Genomic DNA, 16,920 nt, shown 5'->3' with positions numbered 1-16,920 from the left:
CTGGAGATGCAGCTACCATAACGATTCCTCCCTGGTAAAAGTTATGTTAGTTAACATACTCTGTTAGTTAACAGCATTCGTGATTAAGTTTTTCCATCAAAACACTACTCTTGAAAATAAGAATTCAACATTAATTATAACTTATTGGGCTTAAGTAGAACCAGTTAATTAATTTCCAAACTTTTTAACTAGTTGACACATTAAGGGAAATAAACAAATCACGCGCCAATCCCACACCTAGCGTTCGCCATCCCTCGTTGCATACATTCGCAGTGTTAAACACAAAAAAAAATTCGATCAAAATAATTTTGGAATATCATAAAAATTTATTCGCCCCGCTGGAATTATAGGAAAATGCATTTGCCTGGCCAACTGCAGCTAAAGAGAGTGCATTAAGGGAAGCATTTGGAAACGGAAAGCCTAGCAAAGTGCCAGCGAAGCGACAATCCCCAGCAAAATGGAAGAGAATATGTGGTAAATAGTAAACATTGTGGGGTATTGGGGGGCTACGTCAACAATTAAGGTTATCCACTGAATACCCAGACGGGGATTGTGCCAGATCTGAGTAAGATGCATAGTTTTCCCCGATAGTGACCAGTGTCTGTTTGTCACTGATTGAGTCAGCAGCCTAATTAGTGGGGCTCTGCGGGGTGGAGCTACCAAGGTGGGCGCTCCCCTTATCAGTGAAGTTGACAAACAGCTGCTTGTTAACCAGACACGTTGACACGGACCCATTTCCCCCATTTAAACCACCGTTGATAGTAATACATTCCTATTTCTTATCTGGACAGGATCATAGAGCTGGAGTCGGCGCTGCTGGATGACTGCAATGTGAACGACATCTATGGCATTTGTCAGGGCAAGGCACTGCCGGAGGCACTCCGGCCGGATGTGTGGCAAGTGTGCCTGGACGTGCGCCACAAATCCGATCAGATGTCGCTCTTCAACGAAATCTACGACCTGCCCTTCCAAAGCCAGCTGCGCGAGGACTGCCAGCGGCATGTCGACCGTATGGGTAACGACGAAGAGGACAAGGTGTCGGTGGTGTCTGATCTGGAGTCCATAATTACGTTTTATTGCAAAAATCGGAATCTGCAGTACGAGCCGGAAAATGGATGGATCGAACTACTGCTCCCTCTTTTTGCCTTAAAACTTAACAGATCGGATACCTTCAACCTTTTTGAATCGATTCGAGACACTTATATACCCAAGGGCTGTCGACCCAAGGGCAATGTCTTCCATGTATTCCGTCTGTTGTTGCTTTATCATGATCCCGAACTATGCACCATTTTGGATACTAAGAAAATCACACCGGATATGTACTCGCTGACATGGTTCCAATCACTGTTCGCCTCCTGCAGCAGCCTCTCGGTGATCATTGCCATGTGGGACTTGTACTTTCAGAACGCCGATCCCTTCATGGTGTTTTTCCTAGCGCTGTTAATTCTGATTAACGGCAGGGAGCAGATCCTTCAGATGCGCAGCTCGTCGAAGGAGGAGATTGTCAAGTTCCTGAGCAATATGCCTGTTGCTCTGGAGGTTGACGATGTGCCTGACTTTTGCTCCCTGGCCCAGTACTACGCCCTTAAAACGCCTACTTCTTTCAAAACGGATTATCTTAAGGCGCTATACGGCAAACAGAATGACTCACCGCGGAGTCAGGAGGAGGCCAGCAAGGTGTCGCAGGCCCTGTGTCTGCCCGTTTCCGTTTACGAGTTGGTGGAAAACTCCGCCACCGAATTCCCAGTGCCGGATGCAGTGCGCTTTTTCCTTGTCGACTGCCGACCGGCGGAGCAGTACAACGCCGGTCATCTCTCGACGGCATTCCACCTGGACTGCAACCTTATGCTCCAGGAGCCAATCGCCTTCGCTACCGCCGTCCAGGGCCTGCTCACTGCCCAGCGACAGGCCATCGAGGCCAATTCGAATGCTGGTGGAGAGCACCTCTGCTTTATGGGCAGTGGCCGTGTCGAGGAGGATCAGTACACGCACATGGTGGTGGCTTCGTTCCTGCAAAAGAACACACACTACGTCTCGCTGCTGACCGGCGGTTACGCATCCATCCACGACTACTTCGGTGACCACATGGCCGACTGCCTCGAGGATCACAATGTGCGCAAGTGCCTCGTCTGTCAGCAGCACAATGTCCAGCAGGTAAGTAGTTGGACTGTATCCTGGGATTCCCTCTAAGCTGAGTTTATTTTTTCAGACTAAATCCGCGCCGCTAAAGGCCTCAAGCGGGCCGTCTTCCTCAGACTTGTTCAGCAAATTCTCCGCCGCCATGAAGTCCAAGTCAGCGGAGGTGAAGGGTAAACTACTGGACATTATTGTGAATCCGAGTGCAAACGGTGGTGCTGCTCCAAGCGGATCCAATTCCAACAGCAACGGCGCCCAGGCGACATTGTCTCAGGAGCGTCATGTCAGTGCCAAAGAAAGAAACGGAAAACGATACCGCAACGTAGCACCTGTTTTTAGCATCGACGACGAGAACGACGATGCTTTCGATGGTCCAGCGGAACGGGATGCCCCTCAATTGGCTGGCGACGGCAAGGAGATCGTTAATCTGAACCACTACTTCAAGACGGCGGACATAATTAATGCGTTCAAGTGCCAGGAAGTCCACATGAGCGGCTATATGTATGACAGTCACCTGATCATCACGCCCGGCCATCTGGTGGTGCTCCGGGAACTGGGCCGCGGCCAGGCGCAGATTATGGTGCGTCGCCCATTAGCCAGCATCGTTAAAATTACGGCAAAGAAGCGACATCGCGACCTGATCACCTTTAAGTATGGCTTTCCTGATGGCGATGGCCTGCTCATTACGGATATGGACCGCTTTCTCATCCCAAACGCTGCCGAGGCAACGGCGCTGGTATCGAAGCACATAGTGAAGGTGCTGGATAACGCCAATTAGATGTTCTGCACATCTCCGAAATGCTTTTCGTGTTTCCCGCCCCGCATAAAGCTTTATTTCATACACAAATACGAAAAACAAAAAAAAAATTACAAAGAAATGTGCAATGCGCGGGTGAGAGCCCTGTAACTAGTTTTTAATTGGCAATGTTTTCCTTGTAGTAGATGACAAATTGTAGTACTTATTGTAAACAGAAGCCACAATGCAATTGTAAAATAGAGCACTGGTGCAATGTCCGAAATCCAAGGGAAGAATGTGAATGTCCCAAAACAAACTGCTAGCATGCCCTGCCCTCGGCCCAGATTTTCTAAAATTCTAAGTGCAAAGAAAAGGAAACCTTAACTGACGCCTTGAGACTTACAACGTGTACATGAAGAGAGTAACTAATATTTATTGCAATTAAAACCAAATCAATAAACCTGTATTATAATCGAAGAAAAAATGTTTCCTAATTCTCGATCCTTATTTTTCTGATGGGAAAATCCTTGTTTTCCATATATGGCCCCAACCATGTCCATATCTTGGTTAATATTCATCCGATTCTTGAGCGGAATACCCCAAACGATTTGTATTTCGATCCCTTTTCAATCTGCGTCAAAACCTGGGATTGAAATTTTCAATCCCTATTTTTCAAATTTTTCTGATGTGACCCCTTGCAAAATCCTTGTTTTCCATATATGGACCCTAACCATGTCCATATCTTGGTCAATATTCATCCGATTCTTGAGCGGAATACCCCAAACGATTTGTACTTCGATTCTCCTTCAATCTGCGTCAAAACCTGGGATTGAAATTTTCGATCCCTATTTTTCAAATTTTTCTGATGGGACCCCTTGCAAAATCCTTGTTTTCCATATATGGACCCCAACCATGTCCATATCTTGGTCAATATTCATCCGATTCTTGAGCGGAATACCCCAAACGATTTGTACTTCGGTTCTCCTTTAATCTGCGTCAAAACCTGGGATTGAAATTTTCGATCCCTATTTTTCAAATTTTTCTGATGGGACCCCTTGCAAAATCCTTGTTTTCCATATATGGACCCCAACCATGTCCATATCTTGGTCAATATTCATCCGATTCTTGAGCGGAATACCCCAAACGATTTGTACTTCGATTCTCCTTCAATCTGCGTCAAAACCTGGGATTGAAATTTTCGATCCCTATTTTTCAAATTTTTCTGATGGGACCCCTTGCAAAATCCTTGTTTTCCATATATGGACCCCAACCATGTCCATATCTTGGTCAATATTCATCCGATTCTTGAGCGGAATACCCCAAACGATTTGTACTTCGATTCTCCTTTAATCTGCGTCAAAACCTGGGATTGAAATTTTCGATCCCTATTTTTCAAATTTTTCTGATGGGACCCCTTGCAAAATCCTTGTTTTCCATATATGGACCCTAACCATGTCCATATCTTAGTCAATATTCATCCGATTCTTGAGCGAAATACCCCAAACGATTTGTACTTCGATTCTCCTTCAATCTGCATCAAAACCTGGGATTGAAATTTTCGATCCCTATTTTTCAAATTTTTCTGATGGGACCCCTTGCAAAATCCTTGTTTTCCATATATGGACCCCAACCATGTCCATATCTTGGTCAATATTCATCCGATTCTTGAGCGGAATACCCCAAACGATTTGTACTTTGATTCTCCTTCAATCTGCGTCAAAACCTGGGATTGAAATTTTCAATCCCTATTTTTCAAATTTTTCTGATGGTACCCCTTGCAAAATCCTTGTTTTCCATATATGGACCCTAACCATGTCCATATCTTAGTCAATATTCATCCGATTTTTGAGCGGAATACCAGATACCTGGTAAACCTGAAATTTTTTGTATATTGATTCTCTGGCTTACCATTTATATAGTTCTTTCCCATAAAATGACATACTGATTTAAATGAAATAAATTTTTTTTAAGAATGTTTTATTGAGTTGATAAAAACAGGATTTTATTGATCAGATTCCTTCTCCAGAAGGGGAAGGTTGGTGGTTTGTGTTTCGTTTTTGTTTCCTTGGCGCGGATCTTCCACTCGAGTAGCTTTCTGTATATTTATTTTTTTGCGGTAAGAACGATAGAACCAGGCCAAGGAAGTTAACAGGACAATTAGAACCACCAGTGGGCACACGGCAATTATAGCTATTTTAACTCCTTCGTTCTGGTATAGATTATCCTGTTGAATTTTCAAGTGGTTGATTATGTCTCGGAGTTGATAGAAGTTATCATATGGATCATTTGGAACACTTTTATTTCTTTGCAAAAACAAATATGCATAGCTGGCAAGTGAGGGATGTCCTTTAAGCGAATTCCCCTGTAATTTTATATCTTGGCTCTTAACAATGCAGTCACTCCGGATTTGAAGGATTCCACTTCCATTAATTTTTAGCTCCTGGCGATCGTCGGAACAGACACCTATTAGTGTTAGCTCCTGGGAGAGGGCCACCATCCACGAGTTGGCTGCTAGGAGCGGTGTCCAAAGGGACCTCCCATCCTTCTGCCTTGTTTCGCAGTCATCGGGTGTGTTATTCCGAATGGCAGCTAGAGAACAGGGAGTTCTGGCATCATCTTTTCCGTAAGTAATTTGAATTCGCCGACAGATGAATTTCTCTGGCATCATTTCGGTGCAGTCCCTTAAGTCTTGTAGCGGGAAATGCCTGTCTAGGTGATCGTTAATCCCTAAATAAGGTACTTCCATGTCCACCAGTTCGATCTTGTCATTTTCAAGAACTCGCGGAATGGGCGTTAAGCGGTACAGATTAAACTGCTCCACGTCCACGAGAGGCACCAAGATTTTGAACACTATGTGGTTGTCTCTTCTAAAAGTGGAAATCTTCACAATTCGGTAAATGTCGGACATCGTGAAATGTTCAAAGAAAAGTCCCCGACGACTCGGAAGATGGGCCTGAATATTTAGGATTTCCTTTTCAAATTGTTGAAGGGTTAGGACCCTGGGACTCAGCTGCCCCTGATAGGCGGACATTAAGGCTTCCTGAATGGCGGCCTCTGAAAGTCTTATGTGATCCGCCAGAAAACTAAAATCTAGAGACGCACCTTTTGGCATTTCAGATGGACCCTTTTTATCATTATAAGCCCAAATATCGAATTCGAGATCATCTATTATTGATTGGAAGCTCGAACCATGTAGTATATTGACTGTGCTGCTGATCACCGACGTATAGTTCTTGTACAACTCAGCGATTTCCTTTGGTGAAGGTGATAGCGGAAAGTCCAAAGTATCCATGTTTTGTATGAAACCATTTAGAAGAGTGGCCTCTTTGAACTTATCCAAATCCGGAAGTACATTCTTGGGACTAGCGTAAAGCTTGTGCCCTTGGAGCCATTTGATCGCCTCAAGGTGCTTGCTTAAATTAAATGTTGCGATGATAGTCCAGTCCTCCATGGCCAAAGCTGCCCTTCCTTCGTATTCCACCAAAGCTCCAAGGTCGTTGTTGAATCCTCTAAAACTCATTGGCTTGTCGTCCATTTCATAATTAATGACTTGTTGATGGGATAATTCGATGAAGATGGCGATGAAAAAATATCTCCACTTGGTGGATGGCATTTCGAAGCTTATACTCGATTATACCCGATTGATTCAGAGTCCAGTGTATAACTGAAAACAGCCTTTGGTAGCTACATAAAATAATTATATATTTTTGATTTTTTCAGCAATTTCCTCGAATTACTTTTGCTGTGCAAGCATTATGTTGAATAATTACTTTGGATTTCTTTACTCTTTTGACTTTTTAGGCAACATGAATTTCAATTAAATAAACAATATGTACAATAAAAGGAAAAATGTGAAGTCAAAAAATTTAAGTGGTCGCCCTCGCCTTTTAAAGGACTCTGATGCTAGGCTCATGATGCAAAGAATGAGGAAAAATAGAAATTTAACCCCGAAAGAGGCTTCGACGGAAATCCAAAAAAATGTCAGTCGATGGACAGCCAGAAGGGCTTTAAAAAAAATAGGGTATAAGGCAGCCGTGAAAAAAAATAAACCATCTATTTCCAAAAAGAATGCTAGGGCTCGCCTCAAATTTGCACGAGATCATAAAAATTGGACCACAGAACAGTGGAAACGTGTGATATGGTCCGACGAATCAAAATTTAATCGAATGCAATCGGATGGAAAGCAGTATTGCTGGCGCAGACCTGGGGAAAAGCTAAATAGAACCCATATCAGGGAAAGTGTGAAGCATGGTGGGGGAAATGTTATGGTTTGGGGGTGTTTTACATGGTGGAACACAGGGAAACTTATCAAGATCGATGGCATAATGCATAAAGAAGACTACCTAGAAATCCTGAAAAACAATCTACCCGATTTCATAGAAAAATGCGCCTATCCCGAACAGGAATTAATTTTTCAACATGACAATGACCCGAAACATACTGCCAAAATCGTTAAAGGTTGGCTGAAAAATCAAGTTTTTACACTTATGGATTGGCCTGCTCAAAGTCCCGACCTCAATCCAATAGAAAACTTGTGGGCAATTGTGAAGCGACGGCTAGGACGATATGAGGCAGCCCCTAGCAATCTGGACGAGCTTTGGAGGCGTATAGAAAACGAATGGAAAAAAATTCCAAAAGAAATTATCCAAAATCTGATAGAGAGCATGCCAAGGAGACTAAACAATGTCATTAAAAACCAGGGTCTTTGGACCAAGTATTAAAAATATCTTGTTTCCTTTTTGTGTCATATCATCTTAGTCTGAGTATATTGCATGTTGCTACTGATTTTAATTTATATCTAGTAAACGGCTTCTTTAATGGTTAAAATAAATATGCCATTTTGTTATGAATAAGATATATAATCTTAGAAAAAAAAGGTGTTACCATTTACTTTCGCGTTTATGTGTTATGAGCACCTAAACATCAAATTTTCAACATGTACTCAATTTTGCTCCCTACTGTATATATGTGTTTTAATTTTTTATTTACGCAATATAGTATGATCAGCAACAATAAAAATAAAATAATAGTAATAACAATTATAAAATAATAAAATATGAAATAATAATTTCTTTAATCATTCCATAATAATTATAAAATAATAATTAAATCATAACATATTATAAGACTGATTTTTTTTTACGTAATAATATAGTGGAGCACTAGTGTCATACGGGCATAATCCACTGACACCGAGACATGGCCGAGTAGTGGCGCAGTCGAGCTCTGTGCAGACATGGCGCATGCCCACTGGAGGAGTCCATTGGCCGCCCGAACGATGGAAATACGTAAGCAGGCTCTGCTGAGGGCCGCAATTCTTATCAATGACAGTGACGTAGATTGTGTGCAGACATCCGTGGGGTTGGGGACTGGGCAGACCGGGACTGGGTCTGCAAACGAGCCAAAGCACGGCACGGAATCGGGGCCAGAACGTTAAAAACTGTTGCACTGCGGCAGTAGGACGTCAGTTCATTCAGAACAGTCGAAGGGCGCGAACCTCTAAGAAGAAATCCGCCAGGAGCCGCAAGGAGTTGACCTCCCAGTCAAGAATCCTATTTGGGACACAGTCGCCTAACCAGTTAAGAGCAATATGCGACACAACAGCAATCCGGTGGTGCAGCTGGCACTGATCCTGTGCCTCAGCCAGCTGTTTCTCGTTGAGATCCGGGCTGTGCCCGCTTCTGTGCTGGCCCAGAACACGGAGCTCTCCACCACCGCCAACAACAAGCACCAGCAACAGCAACAACTGGAGAAGCTACAGGAGCAACAGCAGCAGCAACAGCCGGCAGCAGGTAAGTGAAGTCAAGGTGGGAAAGTTCAGGAACCATGGCGTGGGCGTGCGAGCTCCGCCCACACTCGACGCAGTTAATGTTAAAGGTCATTGAGAAATTTCAAGTTTTGAAAAAATACACCCAATGTGCCCCAGGCCCCAGGCCAAAATGTGTTCATGTTATGTTTTGTTACCTCTTGTTCTCCGGATAAGGATGCGTGGGTGCTTTGCCTGCACTGAAAGAAATAGTTTTTCCCTCTGATGTAAGAGGATAAACAATAAAAAAATATGGAAAAATCTTATGTAAAGTGTTGAAATATTTAAGAGGTGAAAAATAACAGAATGTGATTTAATTTTGTGATAGATTTAAGATCCGTATCCTTATTTATCAATTTAAGGATTATCATATTTTTTTGGTTGAGCTCTTTCGCCTCAATTTCGGGTCCATCCGCTTGAGTGGCTCCATCTTGGGGCTCATCTCATTTAGCATTTTCCATTTCCCATTTCCCGTCGCCCTTCTTTCACCGCCTGCCTTCGTCCTTAGCCGTTTGGCAGGAAATTGCGTAGGTGTTTTGCGCCAGGACGACAGCTGTCGCTGTCTTTTCTCGCTCACTCGCTTCCATTCCGTCCCTGCTTTTTTCCTGCTCCTGTCCTGGAGGAGGGTGCCCTTTGTCCCTCTTTCTGCATGTTTTCACAAATTTCCATCCTGTGGTTGTTGTTTTTACACTGGCTTAGTGAATCATTACTGTCTAAACACTGTGAAAAAATTATAGATACATATATGGAAGTCAAACATATTGTATAAAAGTGGGTGAAAAGAAGGAATATTTTTTCATAAGAAAAACTTGAAATAAACTCAGACATATGTTTGGTCTAATTTTGAAATAACTTTCAAATATAAAAGGCACTTGATTTTTTCTCCTTGTGCATTTCTACACATACATGTGCAGCTAGAAGCGCACCAAAGATACAGACACACATACACGGGGATATATCGCCGTTAAACATCGCGTAGGCGTTCGCCTCACAAAATGGCGGCCAGCCTCCTTTGTGCACACACTCACACACACTTGGCGTACGTGTGGGCCTGTTTTATGTGTGTTTGTGTGTGTTTTGGCCCTCAATGCTGGCAAAGTGTGCGTACGTGCGCGCGATTTCATTTCTATTTTTAGACAGCGAGTTAAGCAAAAGTTTTTAGCCTCCTCCTCCTGCTCCTTTCCTAGCAGCGCCTTTCACCACATCTTGGGCCAAGTTGAGCCACCATCCCATCATCCCACCAACCCACCGACCCTGATTCAAAACCAAGCCAAAAATATACAATACCGCAGGATTTTGGAGCCTCTAAGTTGAAAGCTGGCTGAATCTATTAAGCCCCGCCATTACCGATATTTCGTGAACTTTTCGTTCCTCAGGATTTGGACGTGCAACACGTTCGTTTGGCGGCCACAAGACCGCAGAAACAAAAGGCCAAAAACCAAACAGGCTCTCGGCTCAAATGTCAATCGCCCAAAGCGAACGGCGGCCACATCAAAATGTCAAATGCAGGACCTTCGGGAAAAATTAATAAATTGAGTTTAGGGTGGACAGTTGGCTGGCAGCCATTGACTTTAATCCAATTAATTTGTGAATAGAACGAACATATGGTTGCAAGGTCTGCCTTTAAAAATCGTCCTTTTTTTCGTTATTCACTAATAGACTGTTTAGTCCTTGCGATGTTAAGGAAATGCAATTATTGTAATTTTATTATTCAGTTGTGTATACAAGATGGGATGGAAAATAAAGAAGATTTATAAAAGGAATGTAGTCCTTAAGTGTCTTAAGTCCTTTCTCCGAAATTCCTTCATACTTAGAGACACATACTTAGTCCTAATTTCTAAATCTCTGGGGAATCGGAAGCTGCTAAATGATATCCTACAGCTAGCCATAAATAGATTTATTAAGGCGGCGGATAAAGTGCCATGGTGGTCGTCCTGTGGGTGTTGATTGAGTTACATATGGCAGCTTAAGGACTAAGGCAAACAGTCCATCTCTTGACACTCTTTAGAATGCAAAAGCCAAGCGGGTACAGGGTCCACCCCGGAGTGGCAGGCATTTAATTTACGCACCAGCAGCGGCGGCAGTCAAGTGTGCACATTAAATATTTATAAAAGCAATGGCGCTGGCCCCGGCCTGTCACTCATCGACAGGCCATAAAATATTCAGAAAAAGGTCCCGATCCTTTGGCCATATCTCTACCAGTTCCAGGAATGCAATCCTGGATCCCAATCCTAATTCCAATTCAAGTCCCTGGACCACAACCGCAGGCTCTCTTGCCATTAATCTCGCCCAAAACCGAACAGCAAAAACAAAACCCAACAATTTTTCCATATGCCGTTGTTATTAAGTTATTTGGTGAAGAAGGAAGAAGGAGCCTGCAAGGACCAAGAAGCAAGAAGCAGGGAGCTCAAGGTTGCCAGGGAGCATTTCACTTTGCCGTGGCGTTAATTGTGTTCATGTTCATGTCGCGTTGTCTCGAATCGGCTTTTTGAACAGCTGCTGGCTCGGAGGACTCAAAGGACTCAGCACCGACCCGGCCAACACCCACTTACATACATCCACCCACCGTCCCCCCAGCCTAAGGCTTAATCTCTGCGCATGTGTGTGTGTGTGGAGAGCAAACAACTTGTTGATACTTTTACAGTTCAGTGAACACTCTCATGTCGGCTCGGAAGAAAATTTATACCTCAAATAAAAAAAAACAACACAATAACGACAAGGCCGACGTCAGAGCATGGAATTTTCTTGACTGGGTTTTTCTTTTTTTTTTGTTGTTGTTGTTTTTTTATTTATTTATGGCAACACACCCCCTTAGCACCTCCGCCTCCATGACATTTTGATGGACATCAGAGAGCAGCAGGACTCGTATAAACACATTTAGCAGAAACTTGGCTTGGTCCCTATAAAATAACTGCTGGTTCTTGGAATCATTTAGCCAGTGAGAGTACCAGGACCGGCTAGTTGGCCCCAAGGACTCTGGGGCATTGCTGACTTGCTGACTGGGTTACGGGGTAATCCACAAATGGTGTCACATTAAAGCAACACATTTTGCAACACGGCTAGAGTTTCATGGAGAGCGCCAGGACCTTGGTTCTTGGAAGTAACTTCAGTCACAAGACAAATATGTCCCAGATGTGTGCCATAATGAGTCAGCACTTGGCATTTTGAGACTGAATTCTGTAGATTGCTGGGGAATAATTATATTCGATGGTCTCTAAAAACATAAATGGTCAAGAGGTGGTCTTATTATTTCATAGACTGTTTATTTAGTCTGTTTTGTCCGTCAGATAATGTGGCTAAAATTAGTTATCTCCTATGGAGCTCTTCTGCTGATAAGGTTTTTGTTTTTATGGGTTATGGGTTTTGAATTCTGAAAAATATGGTTTCATGGAAACAGTGTTTACTTATTCCTTGTAATTGTTACATCCAATACGAAATATACTTTCTGTTAGTCATCATTTCCTGATTGCTCCAGTGCTATTACCACCTGATGGGGCAAGTTAATAACACATTAATCATTGCGATTGTATAAATCATAACCATTTGGCTATCAGCCCGATATCTCACTTCCCAATAAACGATTATCTAAAGGGCCTCTACCCCTAAATAGATAGCCCATATACGATATGATATGAAAGCCGTTTGCTGGGGGCTTCCCAAAACTTCTGTCACGCCGAAGATGCCTGCAACTGAGAGATGGCTTGGCCAGCATGTGGCAGACTCATGTCAAGTGTTAACCAAGATCTAATTGCCAGCAGCTGGCCGAGCTTGATCCCAATCCAATTCCGGCTCAAACTGGAACATCATAAGACTAATCTGAGGAATTAAGCTCGAACCAATTAGCAGGCCAGCTGTTGCGTAAAGAGCACCCCTTTCGATTGGCTTCTGTGGCAAATATGATTAGAATTAATAAGGTCAAGCCAGTGGGGACCGCCGGGCCGGGCCGGCAGGACAGGACAGGACAGGGATAAGGATAAGGGCACAGCTGCCGGTGGGTGGCCGCTCCGATGGGGATTACATAAACATAAAGCCGGCTGTCAGAACGCTAAAAGCAATTAGCGCCCGCCGAGAAATATGTTCGAGTGTATAAAACAATTATGGAACTCGTTTGGTGGACGGCGGCTAATTGGTTTTGCGGTCACTGGGTACTTGGGGCTTGCAAATTTATTGAATCAGCCCGGAGAAATGGGAAATGGGAAATTAGAGTGCCTGAAAGTAGGCAACGGAAAATTTCAATTTCAATTTGTGTTCTTCCACCTTTGTGACTTTCTAGTGAAACGCTCAGCCGAGGAGACAACCTCCGTGCCATCGGCCAACAAGAAGTCAAGTCCGGAAATTGTGCCCGCATCCTTTAGCAACGCCCCCGCAGCCAGGACCAGCAGCAACGGTGCCAGCCCGTCGCAACAGGTGCCCGCCGGAGTCTATGCATTGCCCAGCAATGAAGAGATCCTTGCCGCTGTCGCTGCCGCCGCTCAGAATAGCCAGCAACAGTTGCAGGAGGAGCCCACCGCCCTGGAGGAGGCAGTGGCCAGCTCCACGATGCGCAAGCGGGGCATCAACTATGAGTACAACCCGTACCTGCCCGCCAGCACTGTCTCGGACTACGGCAGCGATGTGCCCAGCGGCGTTTGGTCCGACGACTACGAGACTTCGGTTCCTGTCAGCTACGGGGAGCGTGATCTCCAGGAGATCGATGACTATGTGCCAGAGCGAAGAGGTTTGTTCTACGATCATTACATTTATTTTATATTTTTAATATTTTTTAATACAGTAAGTGGCTCTACGGGTCGAAACAAGGCCTACGATAATCTGCAAAATCTTCTGAATGCCGAGGCCTATCTCGAGAGCATTCCCCTCTCAGTTCCTCTGGCCTATGCCAACCGGAACTATAACTTGGATGACCGGAACAAGCGCGGAATCTACTACAACCTGGGCAACTCTGCCGGAAGTGGTGCTAGCAGTGGCAGTGGCTACAATAGCGAAAATATCAATCTGAGCAAATACCGTCGCTTCAACGATATGCGGTGAGTGTCTTGGCTTAAGGATAATAACTTTTAAAAAGAAATATTTAATTTATTTAATGACAAAAAGTTAATATGGATGTTTAGAAAGTAAGAAGGATAGCAATTCCTTCTTACTATAGGAAAAATAAATAAACTTCATTGCCAACGTTGCGTATGAGTGATATAGTGTTGGAAAATCCTCCAATGAAGACTTTTTTCGCCATTTTAGCCTGAAACGAGATACCACCAAACTGAATCCCGCCGATATGCTGGCCCTGGTTGCTCTGGTGGAAGCCGGAGAACGAGCGCGCAAGGAGAGCGATGTGGAGAGCTCCGGACCAGTGCCCATGATTGCCTCCGACGACCTGGAATACATGCCTCAGGGAACATGGCTAGATGCACCCGTGCAGGCCCAGCCCTCGTTGGTGGACTACTACGGAATGCCCCTGGAAGCCCAGAACCAAGTGATCCCTAAATACGAGTATGTGCCACGGCAGCACAAGTACAGCGGAGTCAACAGCCGTAAGTTTAATCCTAATCTTCAACCAAAATATATGCAAGAAAGAATGTCTATTTTAATCCATAGGATTTGGGTCCTCGAAACAGCGATACATGGTGGCCAAAAAGAAGCGTTCGGTCAGTCAGAGCCAATTCCTGAACGAGCCAGTGGGCGATCGTGGCTCCAGCTATAATGGCGAGAAATATTACTAGATATCGATAATTATCGATATTTTGTAGTAGTTAATGGCGAGATACCCAGAAACCTCCGGGGAATAATCAACGTTTTCTTTGAACATTGAACATAATCCAATTAAATGAATTAAAATAGGGAGAGACAAATATCCGAAATTTCCATTTCAATTATAGTAATGCGATAGAGTCAATGTCAACTCGTGTGCAATTTTTGTGTAGAATTTCAATTTTAAACAGCTAACAATAATTAAAAACTAATGTAATATGCATATGAACATTATATTGTACGTCGCGAACATAATCAAATCAATGTTTTTAGGCAACCATTTTGTCCCACGAAACCTAAGCTAACTTATCTAACTAAATCTATGGAAACTAAATGTACAATTACGAAAACCCAAACGAAACCGAAACTATCAGTATGTACTTGTGTAATACTAATCGAACTAGAGGCTTCCCGACTAGTACAAAACAAAAAAGGATATGGAAACTATATATATGTGGCCAAAACTTTAATCGAGCTCATATGCGACAATTGTCCGCTTAATCCGCTTTAGTTTAACCAGATATTTTTTCTAAACACCCTTGGAAATGGCGCCAGGACATCGCGCTACTTTCCACCTATTCTGTGCTACATGAGGTAATCATTTTTTAAGGACAACACGCCGACTTGGGGACAAGACGATCAAATGGACATTTGATGAGGATTTTAATCGTATATAACTTATACAGAAATACTGAATATCCGCAGCTAAATTATTGGTAATAATATATATAACTATATGTATACAATATGCAAGAGTATTTGATCGATAAAATTTAAAAAGTGGTACACAGCGTAAATATTTTAAATATTTGATGCAGAAGGGAGGCATACATTTAATTTGAATGACATTGTCTGACTGTTTTTGGTAATAATCAAATATACATACATATGTACTATGGATATAATAAATTATATTACTTATACGGATGGATAAACCTAATTGAGAAGTATTTAAAATGCATTATTATGTGTGTGTGTATACAATACAATATGAAATATATTTAAACACTCAAGTAATTTTACAAGAATCATTTCCCTTACACTTTTTGGCCTTTCATTTTACGCCTTAGGTTCTTCGCGAGCTTAATTTGAAACTTGAAATACAATATATTTGTTTACCAACAACTGATTTACCATTAAATAAATATGTTTTTGGTTTGGAAACCAATTGAAGTACTATTTAATACCTGGGAGAGGATGGGGAGAGGACATTGACCTGGAAAATGCCAGAAACTTGAAACTTGAACAGGCGATTGAATGGGGAATCAGTACAATTAGGTTTTCCTTCAATAAAATGTGTCAATTCGGCTTACAAGAAGTCTAAAGTAACAATTAGTGGCTTTATTTTTGGGGGGCAACAGAGTGAATTGCTTTATAAGAAGTGCTAGAAATGGCGCAGCAACAGCTTCTCAATGAAAAACTCATAAAATATATTATTCCTCCGCCAGTGTCGGTTGTCAAGCGAATCCGGGAAAAGTTGAATAATTGAAAATTGGGAGACAATTCAATGAAAGCCAATTAACAACTAAAAACACACCAAGTGAAAGAATAAAGAGGCGACAGCCATCGAAGTGTGCGCCGAAAATTTAATAAAAACCAATTGGCCTCCCCACACGCGTTGACATCGACTGAAATTCAACCGGGTTTCATCATCACTATGATGTTGTATGTTCTGGACTGGAAAGCATTTGGTCTTTATGGTACTTTTCTTTAATGTTCCATGGCAAACCCAATGACACCGGTGCATGTCCAAGCAGCCATGAAGTCTCCCATTGTGGCCAGGAAAAAAGCGGCTATCTGCTGGAAAATTGAAAACAAAAAGTTCTGTCCCGGACACTGACTAGGGTACAGCTTAATAAAAACAAACCTTCAGACCCTTGCCAGCAATAAACAACACCATAAACAGTAAGGCAAATAAACAAAACACATTGAATAACGTATCTGTGAGGTGCAGATACTTAACTGCATTTGTAACTGACTGCAGGTTACCCTTTATTTATTGCATCTAAAATGTGGCACTTTAAGTTTTTATTCACCATGAATTAAAGAAATTACTTGTATATTTTATCTACTATTATATATTTTTTGGTTTCTCAGACCTCTGTTGCACTCTTACCATTTGGCCCTTTGTAGCCCTAATTTTCCATATGGCCAAGGAAAACTAAGTAAGTACAAACAACAAAGAAAGTGGCAAAAAAGCAGCCATTAATATGTATGGATGGATAACGAGTGCAGAGGCACTGGAGCCTGAAGCTGAAAAGTGAGGGATACGGATACGGGCTTGAATGGCATTTGCATATTTCATCAGCAAATGAGCAATGACCAGAGAGGAAAACGCCAGCTAGAAAGCAAACAATTTTATATATATTTTTTGATAATAAATGAGAATAAATTCCATACAAGTTTCCGTTTCATTCTCAAGCACTCGGGATTAACTCTCGTGATTAATTTTCAATGGCATTTGTTTTAGATGTTCCCCCCACGGGCAGCACGATTTCGC

The 16,920-nt window shown here is 42.7% G+C and overlaps 3 protein-coding genes across 3 annotated transcripts; 2 read left to right on the top strand and 1 right to left on the bottom strand.

The window, feature by feature from the left end:
- The first annotated feature begins 71 nt into the window (after positions 1 to 71).
- LOC6497975 (TBC1 domain family member 23) lies at positions 72 to 3,349 on the top strand. Its single transcript, XM_001961791.4, has 3 exons — positions 72 to 474; positions 792 to 2,154; positions 2,210 to 3,349. The coding sequence occupies exons 1-3, from the start codon at positions 458 to 460 to the stop codon at positions 2,912 to 2,914; spliced, it is 2,085 nt and encodes a 694-aa protein (XP_001961827.1). The 5' UTR covers positions 72 to 457; the 3' UTR covers positions 2,915 to 3,349.
- Positions 3,350 to 4,828: 1,479 nt separating this feature from the next.
- LOC6497555 lies at positions 4,829 to 6,538 on the bottom strand. The gene has a single exon (XM_001961792.3). The coding sequence runs from the start codon at positions 6,483 to 6,485 to the stop codon at positions 4,875 to 4,877; it is 1,611 nt and encodes a 536-aa protein (XP_001961828.2). The 5' UTR covers positions 6,486 to 6,538; the 3' UTR covers positions 4,829 to 4,874.
- Positions 6,539 to 8,324: 1,786 nt separating this feature from the next.
- LOC6497976 lies at positions 8,325 to 15,588 on the top strand. The gene is made up of 5 exons (XM_001961793.4): positions 8,325 to 8,664; positions 12,952 to 13,395; positions 13,450 to 13,702; positions 13,911 to 14,203; positions 14,268 to 15,588. Exons 1-5 carry the CDS (start codon positions 8,463 to 8,465, stop codon positions 14,390 to 14,392), a joined length of 1,317 nt encoding a protein of 438 aa, XP_001961829.1. The 5' UTR covers positions 8,325 to 8,462; the 3' UTR covers positions 14,393 to 15,588.
- The last annotated feature ends 1,332 nt before the right edge of the window (positions 15,589 to 16,920 follow it).

Source organism: Drosophila ananassae, chromosome 3R (assembly GCF_017639315.1).
Source record: "Drosophila ananassae strain 14024-0371.13 chromosome 3R, ASM1763931v2, whole genome shotgun sequence".
Taxonomy (NCBI): Eukaryota; Metazoa; Arthropoda; class Insecta; order Diptera; family Drosophilidae; genus Drosophila; species Drosophila ananassae.
The sequence above is the reverse complement of the archived record's forward strand: the minus strand, read 5'-3'. Positions and strand labels throughout refer to the sequence as shown.

What these genes read in the sequence shown, in the direction of transcription:
- LOC6497975 (XM_001961791.4), top strand. An exon ending in AGCAGCACAATGTCCAGCAG is followed by an intron (nt 2,155 to 2,209) that starts GTAAGTAGTTGG and finishes TTATTTTTTCAG; the next exon opens with ACTAAATCCGCGCCGCTAAA.
- LOC6497555 (XM_001961792.3), bottom strand. Translation starts at nt 6,485, where the DNA reads ATGCCATCCACCAAGTGGAGATATTTTTTCATCGCCATCTTCATCGAA.
- LOC6497976 (XM_001961793.4), top strand. Translation starts at nt 8,463, where the DNA reads ATGCGACACAACAGCAATCCGGTGGTGCAGCTGGCACTGATCCTGTGC. An exon ending in CTATGTGCCAGAGCGAAGAG is followed by an intron (nt 13,396 to 13,449) that starts GTTTGTTCTACG and finishes TTTTTAATACAG; the next exon opens with TAAGTGGCTCTACGGGTCGA. An exon ending in GTACAGCGGAGTCAACAGCC is followed by an intron (nt 14,204 to 14,267) that starts GTAAGTTTAATC and finishes TTTAATCCATAG; the next exon opens with GATTTGGGTCCTCGAAACAG.